General features: G+C 42.8%; 1 protein-coding gene across 3 annotated transcripts in view; it reads right to left on the reverse strand.

Moving 5' to 3' along the window:
* The window catches only part of SDCCAG8 (SHH signaling and ciliogenesis regulator SDCCAG8), a 116,126-nt gene that overhangs the window by 3,507 nt on the left and 95,383 nt on the right, over positions 1-17,236 (reverse strand). The window contains exons 17-18 of one of the 3 annotated variants that reach the window (XM_068408318.1): positions 4,922-5,048; positions 1,547-1,630 (exon numbers count right to left, since the gene is read on the reverse strand). In XM_068408318.1, the coding sequence (XP_068264419.1) occupies positions 1,547-1,630; positions 4,922-5,048 (211 nt within the window). The remainder of the gene's footprint in view (positions 1-1,546; positions 1,631-4,921; positions 5,049-17,236) is intronic. The other 2 variants (XM_068408472.1, XM_068408374.1) reach the window with 2 other exon arrangements.

The raw sequence follows: 17,236 nt of genomic DNA on the forward strand, positions 1-17,236 counted from the left end.
TCTCAGGTTAGATGTTTGTTTGCTCTACTATGCACATTTATATTTAGTACCTATATAGGAGAGGATCTAACTATCTCCTACCCTCCTGACTTGGAGAGAGTTGCAATGTAAGAGACTTTCAAAGGTAGAAACTAAAAACTTCAATATTTCAAAAACTTTCAAAACGAGAGCTGTAAATCCCATAATTAAACTTTTGGCTACCTTTACGTGGACCTGAACACGTTATGCTGTGTACCATGGTTAAATGTTAGTGCCATCTATTTAATATTAGTGTAATGACCTGATACACAGCCCATCCTCTAAGGTCAGGCCACATTATCCTACTGGTCCTTTTGAGCTCTCTGAAAATGAAAATTACAGTGTGAGCATCTTCATCATGTTGTAGGCAGGTGGTTACTCTGAAATAATACTGAGCTTCTTTCACTAATAGGAGATTTAACATCATTATTTTAAAAGCATGTAATTCACTGCTGAGAATGAGAGAGATGTTTTTGAAAACTGTGGTACTTGTCTTGGTTACTCCTTCAACAAGGATGCTAAAAGCCTTTTAACTCATGTTGCCTGTAAGGGAATCCAGCATGTAGCAGGATCAGGTATTTCTTTTATGATGACTTTTTTTCATTCACTTTAAACCCCAGAATTTTCCTTATAGTGTCAAATGAGTTCTCCATGAACAACAGACTCTCAATACACCAGATGTAGCTGGATTTAAAGACATCTTTTTTTTTTTTTCCTCTTTCTTTCTTTCTTCCTTCTGCCTCCCGCTATAGCTAACACTAGAAATAAAAATTGCAGTGGAAGTAACCTGAGTTTTGAAAACAAATCCTATGAAGGTTATAGGTTTGTCAGTGGTTTTTTTTTTTTCCTCTAGGTCAGCTCGATTAAAATAAATGATGCAATTTTAAAATCTGTGACTTTGAAATTAAGGTTAAACCCCCAAAAAGTAACTCTCACAAGGCGACAGGAACAGCTACACCTGTGCAGCAGTACTGGAAATCCAACAGTGCTGCTCCAAATAGAGTTATTTATGTAATGTTTCCTTCAACATGACGCTAAGTTTTGTGATTTATTACAGGACAAATTGTAGCCTTTCTGGAGAAATAGTGAGGATTCTGCTTCCTCAGAAGGAAAGTACTGTTGGAAGCGACAAAACTAACCAATTCCAAATCAAAAGACGAACACCCAGTGATTATCGAGACCAAAAAGTACCTATGGTCAAATCTGAGTTCTAGAAGTTCCCACCTTGCTAAGAGATATATGCCCCCCTTTCACTGCAATTTAAAATCTTTAAGATTTTCTTTTTTTTACTTCTGTCAGGTAAACCTGTCTTTGCTGTGGAGTGCTTGTCCTAAATTTTTAAGTGCTTAAAAAAAAAAAAACCCACAAAAAGCTCCAACAATTTCAAACCCAAAAATGTTTTGAACACTTTCTTCTCCTTTTTGTCTTGAAGTGTTTGCCAGATTCAACCCACATCTGCAAATAGTTTTAGTCCTCCTTTCCTCTCCCTCCCCTCCCTCTATATATAGGATATAGAAAAAATACCTACTTCTGTGAATTTCTCTTTATTCATCCAGGTTTTTACTTGATTCCATCTGTGTCCTGTTTGAGATCTGCATCCCATTTTTTTTTCCTGAAATATGCAACTGCAGTTACTAGTGGCTTATGTTCCAAGATACAACAACACATTTAGGTTAGTGTACTTTACGTCATTTTTAGAAGATTACGTATGATTGGTTTCTCCCTCTTCCCCTCTACCAAAAAAAAAAAAGATTATAAAGGAGAACTGTTGAACAATACAGTAAAATGTGGAATATGATGTCACTTTCACCTTTGATCAACACCAATTCTGCATTTTTTTAAATATATATTTCTACACTAACTACATACATCTTTCTGTAGTTAAAATCTCCCATTTATGGTGAACTGTTCTTTAGTTTTCTTAAACCAATTGTCTGATATTCCAGGCAGCTCTTTTGGTCTGAATTCCAATTCCCAGAGAACCACCATTGCTTTAAATAGCTGCTAATAGATTTTTAGGACTCATTTTGTAACAATTTTTTTTATATCATTCTTCTCTTCTGAGTGTTCTCAAGTTACAAAGTATCCCCTGGAGCACAATTAACTTGTAATGAACATAAAGAAGGAAGCTTTTGCCAGTCGAGTCTTGATAGCAGTATAATATCTGAATGTTTTTTTTCCTCTTTTGTATCATTTTTGTACTTCTGCCCAACTTTATCTGGAAGCGAGCATGCTTTTATGAAATAGATTATCAATAACAAAATCCCTGCGGACCATGTAAAGTCTGTTCACATTACCAAGAGTGCTTCCCTTAAAACAGAAATTTCAATTTTCTTTTCTGAACAACCACCTTAAACTATCTTACAGAGAGAGCACTGTGGTTACCCTGGAACTTGCCAGTAGTTACTACATGCTAATAACCTTACACTATCTTGAGCTACCAAGTTTGTCTACTACAACAGGAAATCCTGTAAAACCAAACACACTGACATGATTAAAGGCATAACAGAGTATGGATTTTATTTTCCTAGGCTAAACATTTACTAAATTCTACTGCTAAAAAGCCTACGGAAAATAGTATGATTTAAATATTTTAAAGTTCTAAGACGGTAACTATAGACCGGTCAGCCTCACCTCCATCCCTGGAAAGGTGATGGAACAACTTGTCCTCCGTGCTGTCTCTAGGCACATCAAGGATAGGGGGATCATTAGGGGCACTCAGCATGGCTTCACCAAGGGGAAGTCATGCTCAACCAACTTGATAGCCTTTTATGAGGACGTAACCCGGTGGATAGATGATGGTAAAGCTGTGGATGTGGTCTATCTCGATTTCAGTAAAGCGTTTGACACGGTCTCCCACAGCATCCTCGCAGCTAAACTGGGGAAGTGTGGTCTGGATGATCGGGTAGTGAGGTGGATTGTGAACTGGCTGAAGGAAAGAAGCCAGAGAGTGGTGGTCAATGGGACAGAGTCCAGCTGGAAGCCTGTGTCTAGAGGAGTCCCGCAAGGGTCAGTACTGGGACCAGTACTATTCAATATATTCATTAATGACTTGGATGAGGGAATAGAGTGCACTGTCAGCAAGTTTGCTGATGACACAAAACTGGGAGGAGTGGCTGACACACTGGAAGGCTGCGCAGCCATTCAGAGAGACCTGGACAGGCTGGAGAGTTGGGCAGGGAGAAATTTAATGAAATATAACAAGGGCAAGTGTAGAGTCCTGCATCTGGGCAAGAACAACCCCACGTACCAGTACAAGTTGGGGACAGACCTGTTGGAGAGCAGCGTAGGGGAAAGGGACCTGGGGGTCCTAGTGGACAGCAGGATGACCATGAGCCAGCAGTGTGCCCTTGTGGCCAAGAAGGCCAATGGCATCCTGGGCTGTATTAGAAGGGGTGTGGTTAGCAGGTCGAGAGAGGTTCTCCTCCCCCTCTACTCTGCCCTGGTGAGGCCGCATCTGGAATATTGTGTCCAGTTCTGGGCCCCTCAGTTCAAGAAGGACAGGGAACTGCTAGAGAGAGTCCAGCGCAGAGCCACGAAGATGATTAAGGGAGTGGAACATCTCCCTTATGAGGAGAGGCTGAGGGAGCTGGGTCTCTTTAGCTTAGAGAAGAGGAGACTGAGGGGTGACCTCATTAATGTTTATAAATATGTAAAGGGCAAGTGTCATGAGGATGGAGCCAGGCTCTTCTCAGTGACATCCCTTGACAGGACAAGGGGCAATGGGTGCAAGCTGGAACACAGGAGGTTCCACATAAACATGAGGAAAAACTTTATGGTGAGGGTGACCGAACACTGGAACAGGCTGCCCAGAGAGGTTGTGGAGTCTCCTTCTCTGGAGACATTCAAAACCCACCTGGACGTGTTCCTGTGTGATATGGTCTAGGCAATCCTGCTCCGGCAGGGGGATTAGACTAGATGATCTTTGGAGGTCCCTTCCAATCCCTAACATTCTGTGATTCTGTGATTCATGTTCTGTTTACTGCTAGGTGTGCTACTTGGCTAAATTTCCTACATGGAATGTCTTTTGTTACCTTGTTAACAGAACTCCAGTTACCCTGGGCAAGCTCACGAGTTTGCAAGTTAGAAAACATCATGCTATGGTTGAAATAGTTCATTTACTTAGTCACAAAACAAGAGTTTGATTATTTGATAGTTTTACTGAGAAAACCTCATTCTGTGCCTGTCAGTTCTCCTTCTTTTTCTGAAAAAAGTGAGACAGATAAAAACCCAAACCATGCAGCCCTCTCCCTTATTCCCAAAGCACTGACTGAAGAACAGTGGCTGAAGAAAAAAAAGCAACAACAGCCCACGAGAAGCCACAGCTTCCTAGAGACCACTGAAAGCACAAGTCAGTCCTGCGAGAGATGCAGTGCAGCGATTAATGCTCAGGCAGACTGATTTCACGTTCCCCATCTCACACTTGGATGAGTGGTCACGGAGCAGCAGGAAGGATAAATGACTTAAAAATAAGGGGAAAAAAAATCACAAAGTGATAGGGGGCTTCAGTCTGACGAAACCAAAAAGCTCAAAGAAATTATCAACATCAAGCTATTGTTTAAACGTTAATGCTGTTAAAGAACAGATTTCCCTTTTCTCTGAAAAAGGAACACAAAATCTTCTGATAGGAAAGCTAGGAACTGTCACCAAGAATAACTTCTGCTGTTTTATTGTCACTTCAAAACACTTTCTTCATTTAGTTTAGGTTTAAGTGAGACTGGGGCCCAGCTACCAGTCTCTTTCCAATTGCATGGATTTTCATTTTATCTTTTTCATAAGGTAATGCCTTATTTAAAACAACAACAGTAACAAACCCCAGCAGCTGAGATGAGACTGCTGGCGGGTTCCTCTGCTAAAGCTGCAGAATATTCCCCTCAGCCTGCCTTTTCTTTTGGCACAGTACCTGTGCTCGCAGGAACTGCACCTCCTCTGTAAGCAGCTGCTTCTCTTTGAAGAGCTGATTCTGTTTTTTGAGCAATTCCACTAACTGCTGGGCAGTGGCCTGGCAGTGCTTGTCGAGCTGCTGTAACCTGGAAAAAAAAAGAGATAAAAGGGTTGCAGAGCATCTGAAGTTGGGAGTTCACGGTAGAAGCTTTGATGTTTGCACTGGCGGGTGCAGCTCCCAGATGACAGAGCTCAGTCTGGTGGTTGGGCTGAGGCTGAAGTATTACTCCTAGGAAGGGCATTCAATACATTTTGTCTTCACACTTTAAACGAGCACTTTTAAAGGTTTGCACTGCTAATTTAGAAGCCTTCTCATGACATGACAGCAAGTTTGCTTTGGCATTAAGTGACATCAGTAAAGACCGCAGGACCGCATCCTGATATCTGTAGCTAAGCAAGCTGCACGCTACGTAGCTGCTTCAATAACTGTCTTCCTGAAACACACACCCTAGCCCAGATTATAAATCCAAATATCCCAACCCCTTCACAAACTGGACCTAAAGCAACAAAAACTTTTTTTCTATCCACTGCGCTTTACAACCTGGTCAATGTCCAAAACTGGTTACAGAATGCAACATTTATTTCAAGTAAGCTTCCTGTTAATTAAGCACATCAGCATAGATCCTCTAATAGTGTAACAGGGATTCCTGGGGAAAGATGTAAAGAGCCCATTACTCCAAAGGTCCTAAGGTCCTCCTCATCAGGGGCTGCAAAACAGAGGGAACAAGCTGGCATGTATCAGAAGGAGCACGCAGAGGCCTTTTGCTTACACTTAAAAGCAAGTGCCCGAGTTGGGATAACGCTGCTGTAGACAGGGCAGCCACACCTTTACTTCTTTAATCACAAAACCTGGTAAGGCTTGTTATGATCCCAGTGACTGCTTATTACTCCTGCCATGAAAAATTTAAAAAGTCTGCTCAGGACCTGTAGCAAGGGACATAAACACAAATAAGCTGGAAATTGTGTTTTTACATTAAATGCATTTCACTCTTTAAATGGAAATATCTTTAATCAGAAGTCTTTCTTGTCTTTAAAGCTTCTTGTCTTTAAATAACAGTAGAGAAAAACCTACATATCTAAACACTACACACTTAGGGAGCAGGAATTGACTGTTTTTGTCGAGGATAGTTCTGGATCTAAACTTTGCACTTGCTTTTGTAAACTATTTCTTGCTCAACACATTGAAATACAGCTTCAGCTGAACAAGGTTTTAAGGTTGTCTCTCTCACACAGGCTGTGTTCTTAATGGAATTAGTTCTATGCTTACAATAAGGCATGTGATTTTCTGAACCTTTCTACTTTCAGCTCCATGTGGTAGTTTTGACTTGTACAGCTGTCATAACTCAGCTAAGCTAATCACTCTGAATATTCACATTCTTAATCAGGATTGTTCAAATAACTGCATTGGTAAACACCCCCAAATTTCTTGATAAAAAGCTAGTAAAATGTAGCTGAAACAAAATTGCCAAAATCTATGTCAAAACCAGTATTTCCTGATCTGTATCTGCCAGCCAACTTCCTTGAAATCAAACTGCAACAATCATGTAGCAAACACCAAACTCCCACATTTCATAGTGTCCTGTTACTCTGCTAACGTATCCTTGCAAAAGGGATTTGAGGGGCTGCAGGACCATCTCCTGGGGATCAGACCAAAACTAAATGCAGTTAGCTGCAAGCAGCGACAGCTGGTTGTAAATGTCCAATGAAGCAAACAAAACCACCACTTTGACAGCACAGGGTATTCTCCTAAATACGCACTTAGATGCTCTGTGTCTGATTTCACACTCCCTATACCTTCCAAACTGTACCATGTTGGTACAGGAGCGGTTTATGCTTCATTTCTTTATTAAAGGTGATTCAGGGGCGTTGAACTTCAAAAACCAAAATAAGACTCCCACACACAAACAAAAAACCACCCTTGTACTGTTCTTTGTTTTGTTTTTAAAGAAAGTAGCTTTTCCACAAGCATCTCGCTCCCAGGGAGCGTGAGAACAGGAGTACTGTTTGCTGGAGGCAACCTTGTAGTTTCAGACTGGAGAGCTGAGTTGTGCTCACTACTTTGCCATTGATTTCTTTTAACTTGAGAAGGATATTTGACCTTACTGCACTTCTCGATTTGTAATAAAGACATCTTCCAGTCCTTTAGTTCTAGAGTACTTATTACTTTATAGCAGTGCTGGTAGGGAGGTGTAACTGGAAAGTGCTGTCTTCACACAGCCAAGGGAAGAACTCCACTGCTGCCCTACCTACTTAGAGCCTTGAGGCTATGAAATTCTCCTCATGCACGAGAGCCTGACTCAACAACTACCAACTACACTCTGGATTCAGGCCCTTAGAATTTAAGTTTCTGCTGATATCTACATTCAATAATTTTCCCATTCTGCTAGTGTTTCAGTCTGTTTTAAGAACAATCATACGGTCTTTGAGAGACCCTCTTGCACAAAATTATTATTACTGGCAGCTAAAGACACGTGTAAGTAGATAAACCCCTTGACCCACACCTCTGCAGCAACATGATGAGCATTGCCCGTCACGGCGGTAGGGCCCGTTCTGGCTGCAAGAGTAAACGCCGCTGACGCAGCCCCGAGGAGAGGCCCTTCCCTGGCGTGCCTCTCCTCTCACGGGCAGAAGGCTCCAGCTGAAGAGCCACCGCTTCACTGCAAGGAACTTCCTCCAGTTCTGGCACCCAGAGAGAAGTCAATTCCAGCTCATGTGAATTTTACATCAAAACAACACTTTCTACTACATACTCACAGGCAGCCCATGCAAATTTCAAAAACCTTACTGGCTACAAGCCTTGGCATGCTCTATTGTAAAGCTCTATATCCTTTCAGCTTGTGCAAAGGGTGATTCAAGTAAAACTACTGTAAATAGAAAAGTCTTTAATTATGGCAATACTACTGAATTATACTTTTCTGTTTTGTAACTTCACCACCCACTGTGTCACATTTAGACTGTCCCCTTGAGGAGAGGGAGAAGAATAACACAGGCACTGAGCTGGGGTTTGACTAGTGGGCCACAACTTTTATCATCTCTATCTATCTATCTATCTATCTATCTATCTCCTCTGCTTGAGTACAGGGTTAATAACATTCCTTTCTACAATTCTGGGTCATGATGGATAAAGAGGGAGTAGTTCTAGTCAGTGCAGATCTTGGTCCATGAATTCCCAAATTCTGTCTACCAGTCTGCTCTCCCAAAACTGCTGCCAAGCTGGCCCTTGGTCCACACGCTGGGACTACCAGCCTGCTCCGGTGCATTTAGCTCTCGAGGACAGGCTTTGGGCCCTCTCACAGTATCTGCTATTATGTGTGACATGTGCAGCACAGCCACACATTCCCATATGCATTGTATCTGGCCTGCCTGCTGATCTCGTAAATGATTCAAGATGAGAAATGAACAGCTCCACCCACATTCACTGTACTTCCCATATGTTACAACTGCACATCGATGCCTGCCATCATTTTTACAACTGGGTGACAGAACCTTCTGCACATTTTGCTAATACGAGTGAGTGAGGTTGCACGGTCACCACGTTCGCTTCGGCAACACCACCTACCAGGCAAACACGTACTGTGTCCTGAGCGCCTGAGTGACCACCCTATCATCGCCCTCCATCCCAAATGAGATCATTTTTCCACCAAAGCGGCAAGATCTGTCCAGTTGGGATGTCGGGCAGCTGCTGGGGACTCCTTGGCCTGGGAGCGCCGAAGGGCAGGACCTGACTCCACGCTCTGTCATGTTACCTCAAGGCACAAGGTGAAGATGTAGCTCTCGAACCATGTTACATTTGGACTGCTTAGAGGACAACCTGGCACTAAGGAGTAAGCTCCCATTTAGTAGTAATATTACCCGTAACATAATTTTCCATTAACCACTCTAAACCAAAATTTCTTTCTATACAGAGGCAGGTAAGAGGCAGCTTCATGAGACAAGTGGTTCCACAGAAGGAGAACAAAACTGAGGCATCACAAGCTGTAATGAATGCTTCAAGGTAAATCTTTTGCTCTGATCCTCAGTACTTAGAGCTCATATGTGGCTTTATGTTAGAATGGCTCCAAGCTACCTTGCTACTTTGTGCAGCTACAACCTGCAGAAGACTACATCTCTCACTCTGTACAGCAGTAAAATTTGGATCTGAGACTAGGCTATGCCATAGCCTGCCCAGAAATGAAATGGAAAGGGATAGATAGAGTTTGTTACATTTTGACAGCTATGGGTAAACAGCCACTGCAAGACCCTGCAGAAACTATGTGAAACATCAAAGATAAAGCAAGAGCTTTGGCACCAAGGTGAATTCCACCCGGCAGAATAAACTACCATTGCATTCCCCAAAGCTAGAGTAGCACCCATCGTGTTACGTTTAGATTGTTCCCTTGTCTGCAGCCTACAGACAAAACTGAAAGCTTCCTTCTTTTCTACAAAGTCACATTGCTAACGCAGGGGCACCCACAAGGCTCCCGCTGCAAGCTCCCTGCCCTGGGGGGCTCACGGGTCCGTTAATCCACAGGCAACTGTGAGCAGTGAAGGGAAAAGCTGATGCAACGTGTCAGCCCTCCTCTGAGTTTTCAAGTTGATTTGAAAGGAATTATTAATATGCGAGGATCTGTGGGCAGTGTCCATCCACCCAGCAGCAGAGATCAGTCCTTGACACAGCAGAGGCAGTAAAAGGTTATTTACTCTTTCAGCACAGTGAGGTTACCGATGTAAAATGTTTTCACTCTCCTCCACGGAGCTGAATTTGCTGAAATGGCGTGATTGGATTGCAGCAACCTGCAGCACCGAAATCACCAAATCCAATAACCATGCCGCATTTACTGGCACGCGTTTTAATTAGGTTTTAATACAAGTAATCTGATAACTACTCCTGGACAGCCCGAGCAGAGCTGTCAGAGCTGAAGGGGCTGTTATTGAGCTGGGCCAGCCCCGCCGCAGCCCCCATCTGCCGGTTGCCACGGTAACGAGGGCAGCCCACCGCGGTGCTGCTGCCGCCAGCCCCCAGTAGCAAGGCCCAGGGTGCCCACCGGGGCCACCAGTACCGCGCCCGGCTCCGTGGGCGAGGGGGTGCCGGGACATGGCTCCTGCTGGCCCCCAAAACCCAAAGTCATAAGAATACGTTACTGTGCCACAAACTGCCTTTACAAAACATCTCCCTTGTCGGGACAAGATCCGAGTGCCAAGCTCCTGGCGCTGAATGTTGCTCTCGCATCGCTCGTTTGCGATGGACACAGGGATCAGAGGCTGTTTCTGGCTACAAGGGGGAAAACTGGGGCAACGTCGCAGACCCCCGCCACGCTGCGGAGATGCACCCGAAGGGGACTCTGCCCCAGGACGGAGGCACTGCCAGGTTTGGTCATAGGCCATTTGCGAATCTCAAATGTTTTTAAATACATTATGAATTTTAAAAGCAAATACACGTTTAAAAACAAGCTTGTTGCAAAAAGAGGGAGTAAGCCAACTAGAAAAGAAAGCAAAACCCAGCAAACTTTCCATCAGCAAACTTCTACCTGCTTTTATCACTTTTTTCAGGACATCCTAAAAATTTGCTATCATGTGCTGAAGTGATACGAGGTGCTTACATTGTGGTACTTAACAGATAGTGGTACTAAAACCCATTAAAGGATGTTAAATTTTTATACTTAAATAGTCAAGAGTTAGGAAATGCCAGAGCGAAGGTTGGCTGTGCAACTCCTTCCCACCCTGCTTCCCACCTCCGCTGCTAATGCCCTGGCCAGCTTCACGGATCTCTTCCCGAGGCAATTACCCACCATGATCCTGCTGAATTGTTTCAGCCTAAACAACAATTTTTGGCAAGCCTAGTGAAAGCACAAAGATCTTCAGCAGTGTCTTATAACAAGAAGCATCACACAACCTTAAATACAAACGCAGGTGATCACAGCTAGTTCTTGACACAGAGCAGGCACTGCCTAAGGTAACCTTCTGCTATATACAAACCAATGATCAGGCCTGCTTTGCCTGTGTGAGGATCTTGGAAAGCCAGACTTGCTGCCATGCAAAGAGTTAAGGTGTACGGCTAGTGCTCACGGTGAGCTTGTTTTGGCAGCCACAACTGCCCCAGCTGCTGTCACTCCCCACCCCTCCTCCTGCAGGGACAGCAGCATGGGTCTCCTCTTCTTTCCACCTCAACTCTGCTACTTTTTTGTCTTCCCTTTTCATAGCAGAAGTGATGCTGTCTTTTTCACTGAGGCAGCAAAATTTATATTCACCACCTCTTCATATCTTGAATCAGCTCTGTGGACACCTAGGACATTTAAACCAGTATTAAATTAGTCCTTGTATGAGCAACTTGCATCTTCATTGTGGTTTGCAGCATTGACACACACAGTAAATTTTGAGGTAACTATATCAGAGTCTATAAATTTAGAAATCCAGACAAATAGCAAATTACACCCCAAAGTTTCCCTAGTGTCCTAAATTGCTATTTACTTAAGATTTTGAGCCATAGATCAGGACCTTGAGACAACCTTGAGTGATGACCATCTCAGAGAAGTCCCCATATGCTCCCAAAATTTAAAAGGGAACATCTATACTACCCATCCTTTAACTGAACTCCATTCTCCCTTCTAGCTTCAAAAGCAAAACACCATGATCCACCTTTCTCATGTTAATGAAAGAAACAAAACAGAAGAGAAAAAACCCACACAAACAAACAAAAAAGCAGCTGTAACAGTGAGTAGGACAGTGAATAAGCCTCCTCACCTCTGTCACACTTGAAGTCCTGACTTCTAATAGGACACAGGGAAAGAGTTTAGGGCACATTAAAACAAGTTTCAGTGGCATTTCCCACCCTCTGAAATCCCTATCAAAATTCTGTTGCCACATAAAAGGCCAAGACTGTCACTTGTTCAGGCAGAGGAGGAATGCAATCGATACCACTTCTAGCTTAGTGAGGTAAGCACTTGCCCACACTACAGGCAGAACAAACTCATCCACCTGATGTTAGCAGATGGTAACTAGAGGTTAATATCCCTTGCACAGTTTGGAATTGGCCACCTAAGAAGAAAATGTCCACATTTCACCATGAGACCCTTGACCCAGCTGGTTCTCTGTCACTTAATCTTTTTTTTTTTTTCAAATATGTATTGGGTAACCTCTAAATTCCCTTTTGCTAAAGGCACTTAATTTTTCCACATTCTTTTAAAGAAGTGCCTATAGTACATCATCTCCAATAAGATAACAATCTTCGCATGCCATAACAACAGTTATGATGAATTAGGGTTTAATTGAAGGTTTACACAGGAACACTGGCTTCCCCTTTGTTTCAGATGTCATCACTAACTATAAGAATATATCTTCACTTCCACAGCTGGCCCAACAGGTTAGACAAATAGATCACACCAGAAACCTGAGCCTGGATCTGTTCCTGGGCTTCTAACGGCTCGTGACTAACGTGCTGAAGAGAGAACGTTATCAGCCTGCTCTTCAGTAGGGGGGTGTAGCAGCTGGCTTAGCTGGTAGGACAGCCACTTTTAGCCCTCCTGGGTTTTGACAGGAAGGAAACAATGAAAGAGAATGGATGGCAGGCCGGAAAAGATAGAGGTGAAAGCTTCACTAATATCTATTTGTGTTTGAATCCCTAGGCTGAAGAGAGGTGTTTCCTCCTTTAAAGGAATTCAAAATAATATAATCTATGCTAAGAATATGAACTCTGGATCAGGTTTGCTCTAGAGAAAAATAGTTCTGATTACTACTTTCTGTCTATTGCTGAAAAATGCTTAATAAAACAGTTCTCCAAACCATTTAGGCTGACTATTAATTTAGAGTGCTGTAAAATACCTCAGGGAAAAAAAAAAGGAGGCAGGGCTTGCAGCAGATATATAATCAATATAAACCTGTAACATTATAGTCAGACTCTAATTTTTTCTTTTTTTTTTTAATATGTTCACCTCCTTCTGGTTTTGTGATGTGCTGGACAGATTTTGCCCAATTTCTCAATCAGGAGACAAGAGTCTTGATAATGTTAAGAGAGGCATATCCTATCAAGGTTTCAAAAGTGGCCCCCTCATGTTTGTAAGGATCATTCCACATATGTGTATTGCTGAAATATTTTTTCCTGCACTTGTTTTACTAGTTACAACAATTTTGGGGGGTTTACTTTGTATAAATGTGTGCTCCATTCTCCCCACTGCTTACTCTGATTCCTATTATTTCTTTTGTAACAACAGACACACTTGCACCTTTACAGACTGCTAGTTGGTATCCACACAAAACAATCGCTACATTTGAGTTGGAGACACAGAGAATTTTTTTAATGCAATCTGCCCAATCTGAACTCTTTCCTTCAGAAACACTTTGCCTTTACAAAGAAATTCCCAGCATGAAGCTCATCAGAAGCGACATGTAACAGACAGTACATGTGGTGTTTGGGTAGGCAGCAGCGAATTGAAAAAGAAGGTTTCACTTTTTCTATCCCATGGCACGTGCAGGATGTACATGTGGCCCAAGCTGACATCAGGCATTTGAAGCAAAAAAAACCTGCTAAAAGCATCAGCTTCTGTTAATTTACTTTGTCAGACATTGTCTTAATTAAAAAAATACTACCACTAGAAAGGGTAGTGCAGCTGAGCTACAACTGCTTCAGTTGTTCCTGACAGTTGCAATTGCAGGCTAACAGAACAGCTTTGGGTTCAGTCCTGCTGTCCTCACTGAGCCCAGACTCTAGCCGCTACCAACAAGGACTGCAGGCTTTGTGTTTTATGCTTGGGACATACAAGAGGAGCAATATTACTTTAAATTGGTGACAGAGATGATAATTTTTCTGTGCAGCATATTCAGATAGATGTTTTCCATACAAGGCACCATTGCTCTCTCCACACAGACCAGATTGCTTCCATTTGTGAACTTACCCCAAGCCTGGGCTACTCCCCTTCAAACACAGCTCTATTACATATGTCTATTTTCCAAACTTACTCTGCCTAGGAAACCAAAATGAGAATAGGGCACACATATTAACTGAGGATCTAGAAAAATGGCTGGGAAGCAGGTCCAGGTGTGCAGAGGTGGCTAGGACGTGCGTGAGAGAGGGAAGATCTGTGCTCAGATATGCACGGATACACCCAAGGGACCTGAAGAGGCTTCAGCCTCTTTCTCTGTTAGCGCTGGTTGGCCAAGCAAGCGTGCTCCCACCTCACAAGGAGCTGCTGCTGTCACGCAACACAGCACTTTGGACCAGGGGTGTATCCGCTTGGGACTAGCTCGGTCTCCCCAGGTCCCTCGCTACACCAAAAACCAGTTCTGCAGAGACTGAAGGGAGAGTCACAGCGTCAAGGAAACATCAGCTGGGGGAAATATAACATGGAAGACCAAATGTAGGGGAGATGGTGAGGGTTACAAAGAAAGATTTGTACTGGGAAAGGCTGAGAGGAAAGGAGTTTCATCCTGAGAAACCAGAGGTTTTTCCAGAAAATGCGAAAAGCTGGAGGATCTGAGCAGTATTGTCAGCCCACCTTCATGGAGCTCAGCTCATGTGAATACAGAGTCCACTTGGTGTTTTGTTTTGGACTATGTTAACAACATTGCGAATTTGCATGTGAAGTTAGTGAAATCTGCAATTGCTTAGAAGCACTGAAGGAAAGCGAGGAAGCATTTCACAAAAAACACATCTTAAAAATGTATTAGTACATTATGGGCAGTATTACACTTTCTGTAAGAGAGTGACTATTTCATGATGTATATATATTAGTCCAATTGTGCTCTGAGTTTACTGCATTGAGCCTAAAGGCTGAATTCAATCATTGCTATGAAATAGAGGAATTTTATTGCTGCTTTAGAGGAAAATGTCTTTACAGTTATCTTCAGAATAACCATTAACCCCTCCACAATAAGGAATACGACTGCAACCAGGCAGTTTGGAGATTAGTATCATCACCACACCCAGATCACAGCCAGAGGAAGGGTCAATTATACCTTTCTGGTGTCAGCAGCTTAGCTCGTGGATGAGAATAGCAGCTCTAGTGCTTCTGCAATATCAGCACAGGGCTGTCAGGAGTACCGCACAGAATGAGCACAAAGGTGGCTCCAGCCCGGCTCTCGCATATCATGGCTTGGTACATCAGTCAGCAGTCACTGGACCCTGCACAGGCATCCCACCATGGTAAGGCTACCAGCACCTTCCAGTAGAAGAATTCATTCTGTCCACACTGTGCCCATGCATGCACAGACTCTTCTGTTTCCACCGTATTTTAATTATTGTCAAAAATTCTAGCAAAACTGTCGGTCTTCTCTTTACTACAAGTTGAAATAAATGTTATTCATTTTCTTGACACATCTTGAATGTAACTATAAGAAGAGTATTTTTCCCCTTGGATTACATCCAAGGGTCTTGCTTAGTTTTTTTAGGCAAATTATGCTTTTCTCATATTACTTCCCCATGTTCTAGTCTTTCAGTGGTAAGCAACAGTAACAGTTTTGTGAAACAAATGTTTAAACAAGAAAGCTCAGAAGTCTTGATACGCGTTTGGGAGCTGAACATTCTCACTCACGTAAGTAGCTGGACAATTCAAATCAAGTGCCTGAAATCACTAGTAGTAAATTAAGAAAACAAAGCTGTGCCTCTTTGTTTAAAAATACAACCATGGCTTTTGTTCTTCTAAGTAGGGATATGGAAGACAAACACGTATGCAAAACGAGACACAAGAGATCTACCTACTATCAATCAATCACTTGTCTCTGCAGACTCGGTAACCTCTGATACCGCTGCAGCAGCACAAATCTACCATTACTCAAAATTCTTTATTGGAAAACCTACACAGAGAAATGCACGTTTCTGAATGAAACGCACACTTTTGCTAATGCACACCATGATGTTGGTGAACTCACACGCTAACACGGCGCAGAAAACAGCCTGGGTTTCTGAAAGACACTGAAAGCTCAGCAGATGCCCCGAGAGAGTGTGAGGTCTCCACTGGGGCTCTCTGGTCTGACTCCACTCCTCCTCAGCAGCTACCGCAAGAGCCTTCCAGAGGGATGCTGGTGGTCCTGGCACCGCTCCTGATGGACAACTGTCCACCTCACACCTGGCTCAGCCTGGGCTGAGGCGAGGCAATGAACAGGCTGACAAAACGAACCCAAGCCTCCCTCCCGAGGGAGGCTACTTTTGATCAGTGCTGAGCAACATATGCAGGCTTGAGCAGGGGGGCATGCAGGCAGCTCAGGAAAAAGCGTGCGCTGTTGCAACTAAACTGCAGATTAAGCTGAGGACTGCTGTTTCCTAAGCACCAGATAAGGAGCCTTCTGGAGAGTAAGAAAAAAATTAAAGAGAAAAAAAAGCAGTAATTGTACTTTTACTGTTAAATTATTGTTCATTTAGGCTGCATTAGAGCAGCATTTGTCTCAGTTTAAGATAGTACATTTTTCAGCAAAGATCCTCAGCAGGGAAGATGCTTCTGTCATTAATGGTTTATTTCTAATGTCTCTGAAACCATAACATGACCTGCTCAGCAAGTATTTACTTGTGAATGAATATTTGGGCGTCCCTCATGTTATCTCCTTACATAGAAATTGCGATATGGGATAATAATGTACTGAAAGTCTCTTCCATAAAATAATCCTAATTTTATTGAACTCCTTTACTGCAACATCAGATTTTTAATTTCCTTTGAAACAAACAACATCGGGGAGATAAAACTGCATTTACAGGTGTACTAAGAGGCCTGATTTCATTGAGACATACAGAGGAATTGAGAGTTCTATTGTGTGACAGTAGAGAAACGACTAAAACCTACTTCTGTTACAGATCTGGACACAAAAGCTTTCGTTCCGATCCAGATTAACTCCCATGAGCTGTAATATAAACTATAGAGCCTCCTGTAAAGCACACAAAACCCCACCAAGAGCCCAATCCTGTGTTACTAAAAACAAAAGGAATTTTGCCTTTAACAGGAGCAGGCCCCTTGTTTGCATAAAGAGCAACTTGTCAAACAGAATACGAATGCCAAGCTGGTACATTATAGCCACAAGCACAATAGCCTCAATCTTGTTTTTAACTAAGCAAATCCTACAGAGCACAGTTTTTCCCCCCTAAATCTGGGCATCGGCTACAAATTGAAAGAATTGGTGTCTCAAAGTGTTCACGAAGGATGCAAGAAATTTGCAGAAGGGCATGAGTTTCTCATTTCAAAGAGAGGGAAACTGTATGTTTTCATTATAAAAAAATGAGTGTGAAAAAATCCTAACCGCACAATAGCCCTCTTTCAAGTATAAAGTTCAGAATTAGATCTCCCAAGTTCCCCGTACGTTAAAAGAAGAACACAGA

Source organism: Nyctibius grandis, chromosome 1 (genome assembly GCF_013368605.1).
Source record: "Nyctibius grandis isolate bNycGra1 chromosome 1, bNycGra1.pri, whole genome shotgun sequence".
NCBI classification, from domain to species: domain Eukaryota; kingdom Metazoa; phylum Chordata; class Aves; order Nyctibiiformes; family Nyctibiidae; genus Nyctibius; species Nyctibius grandis.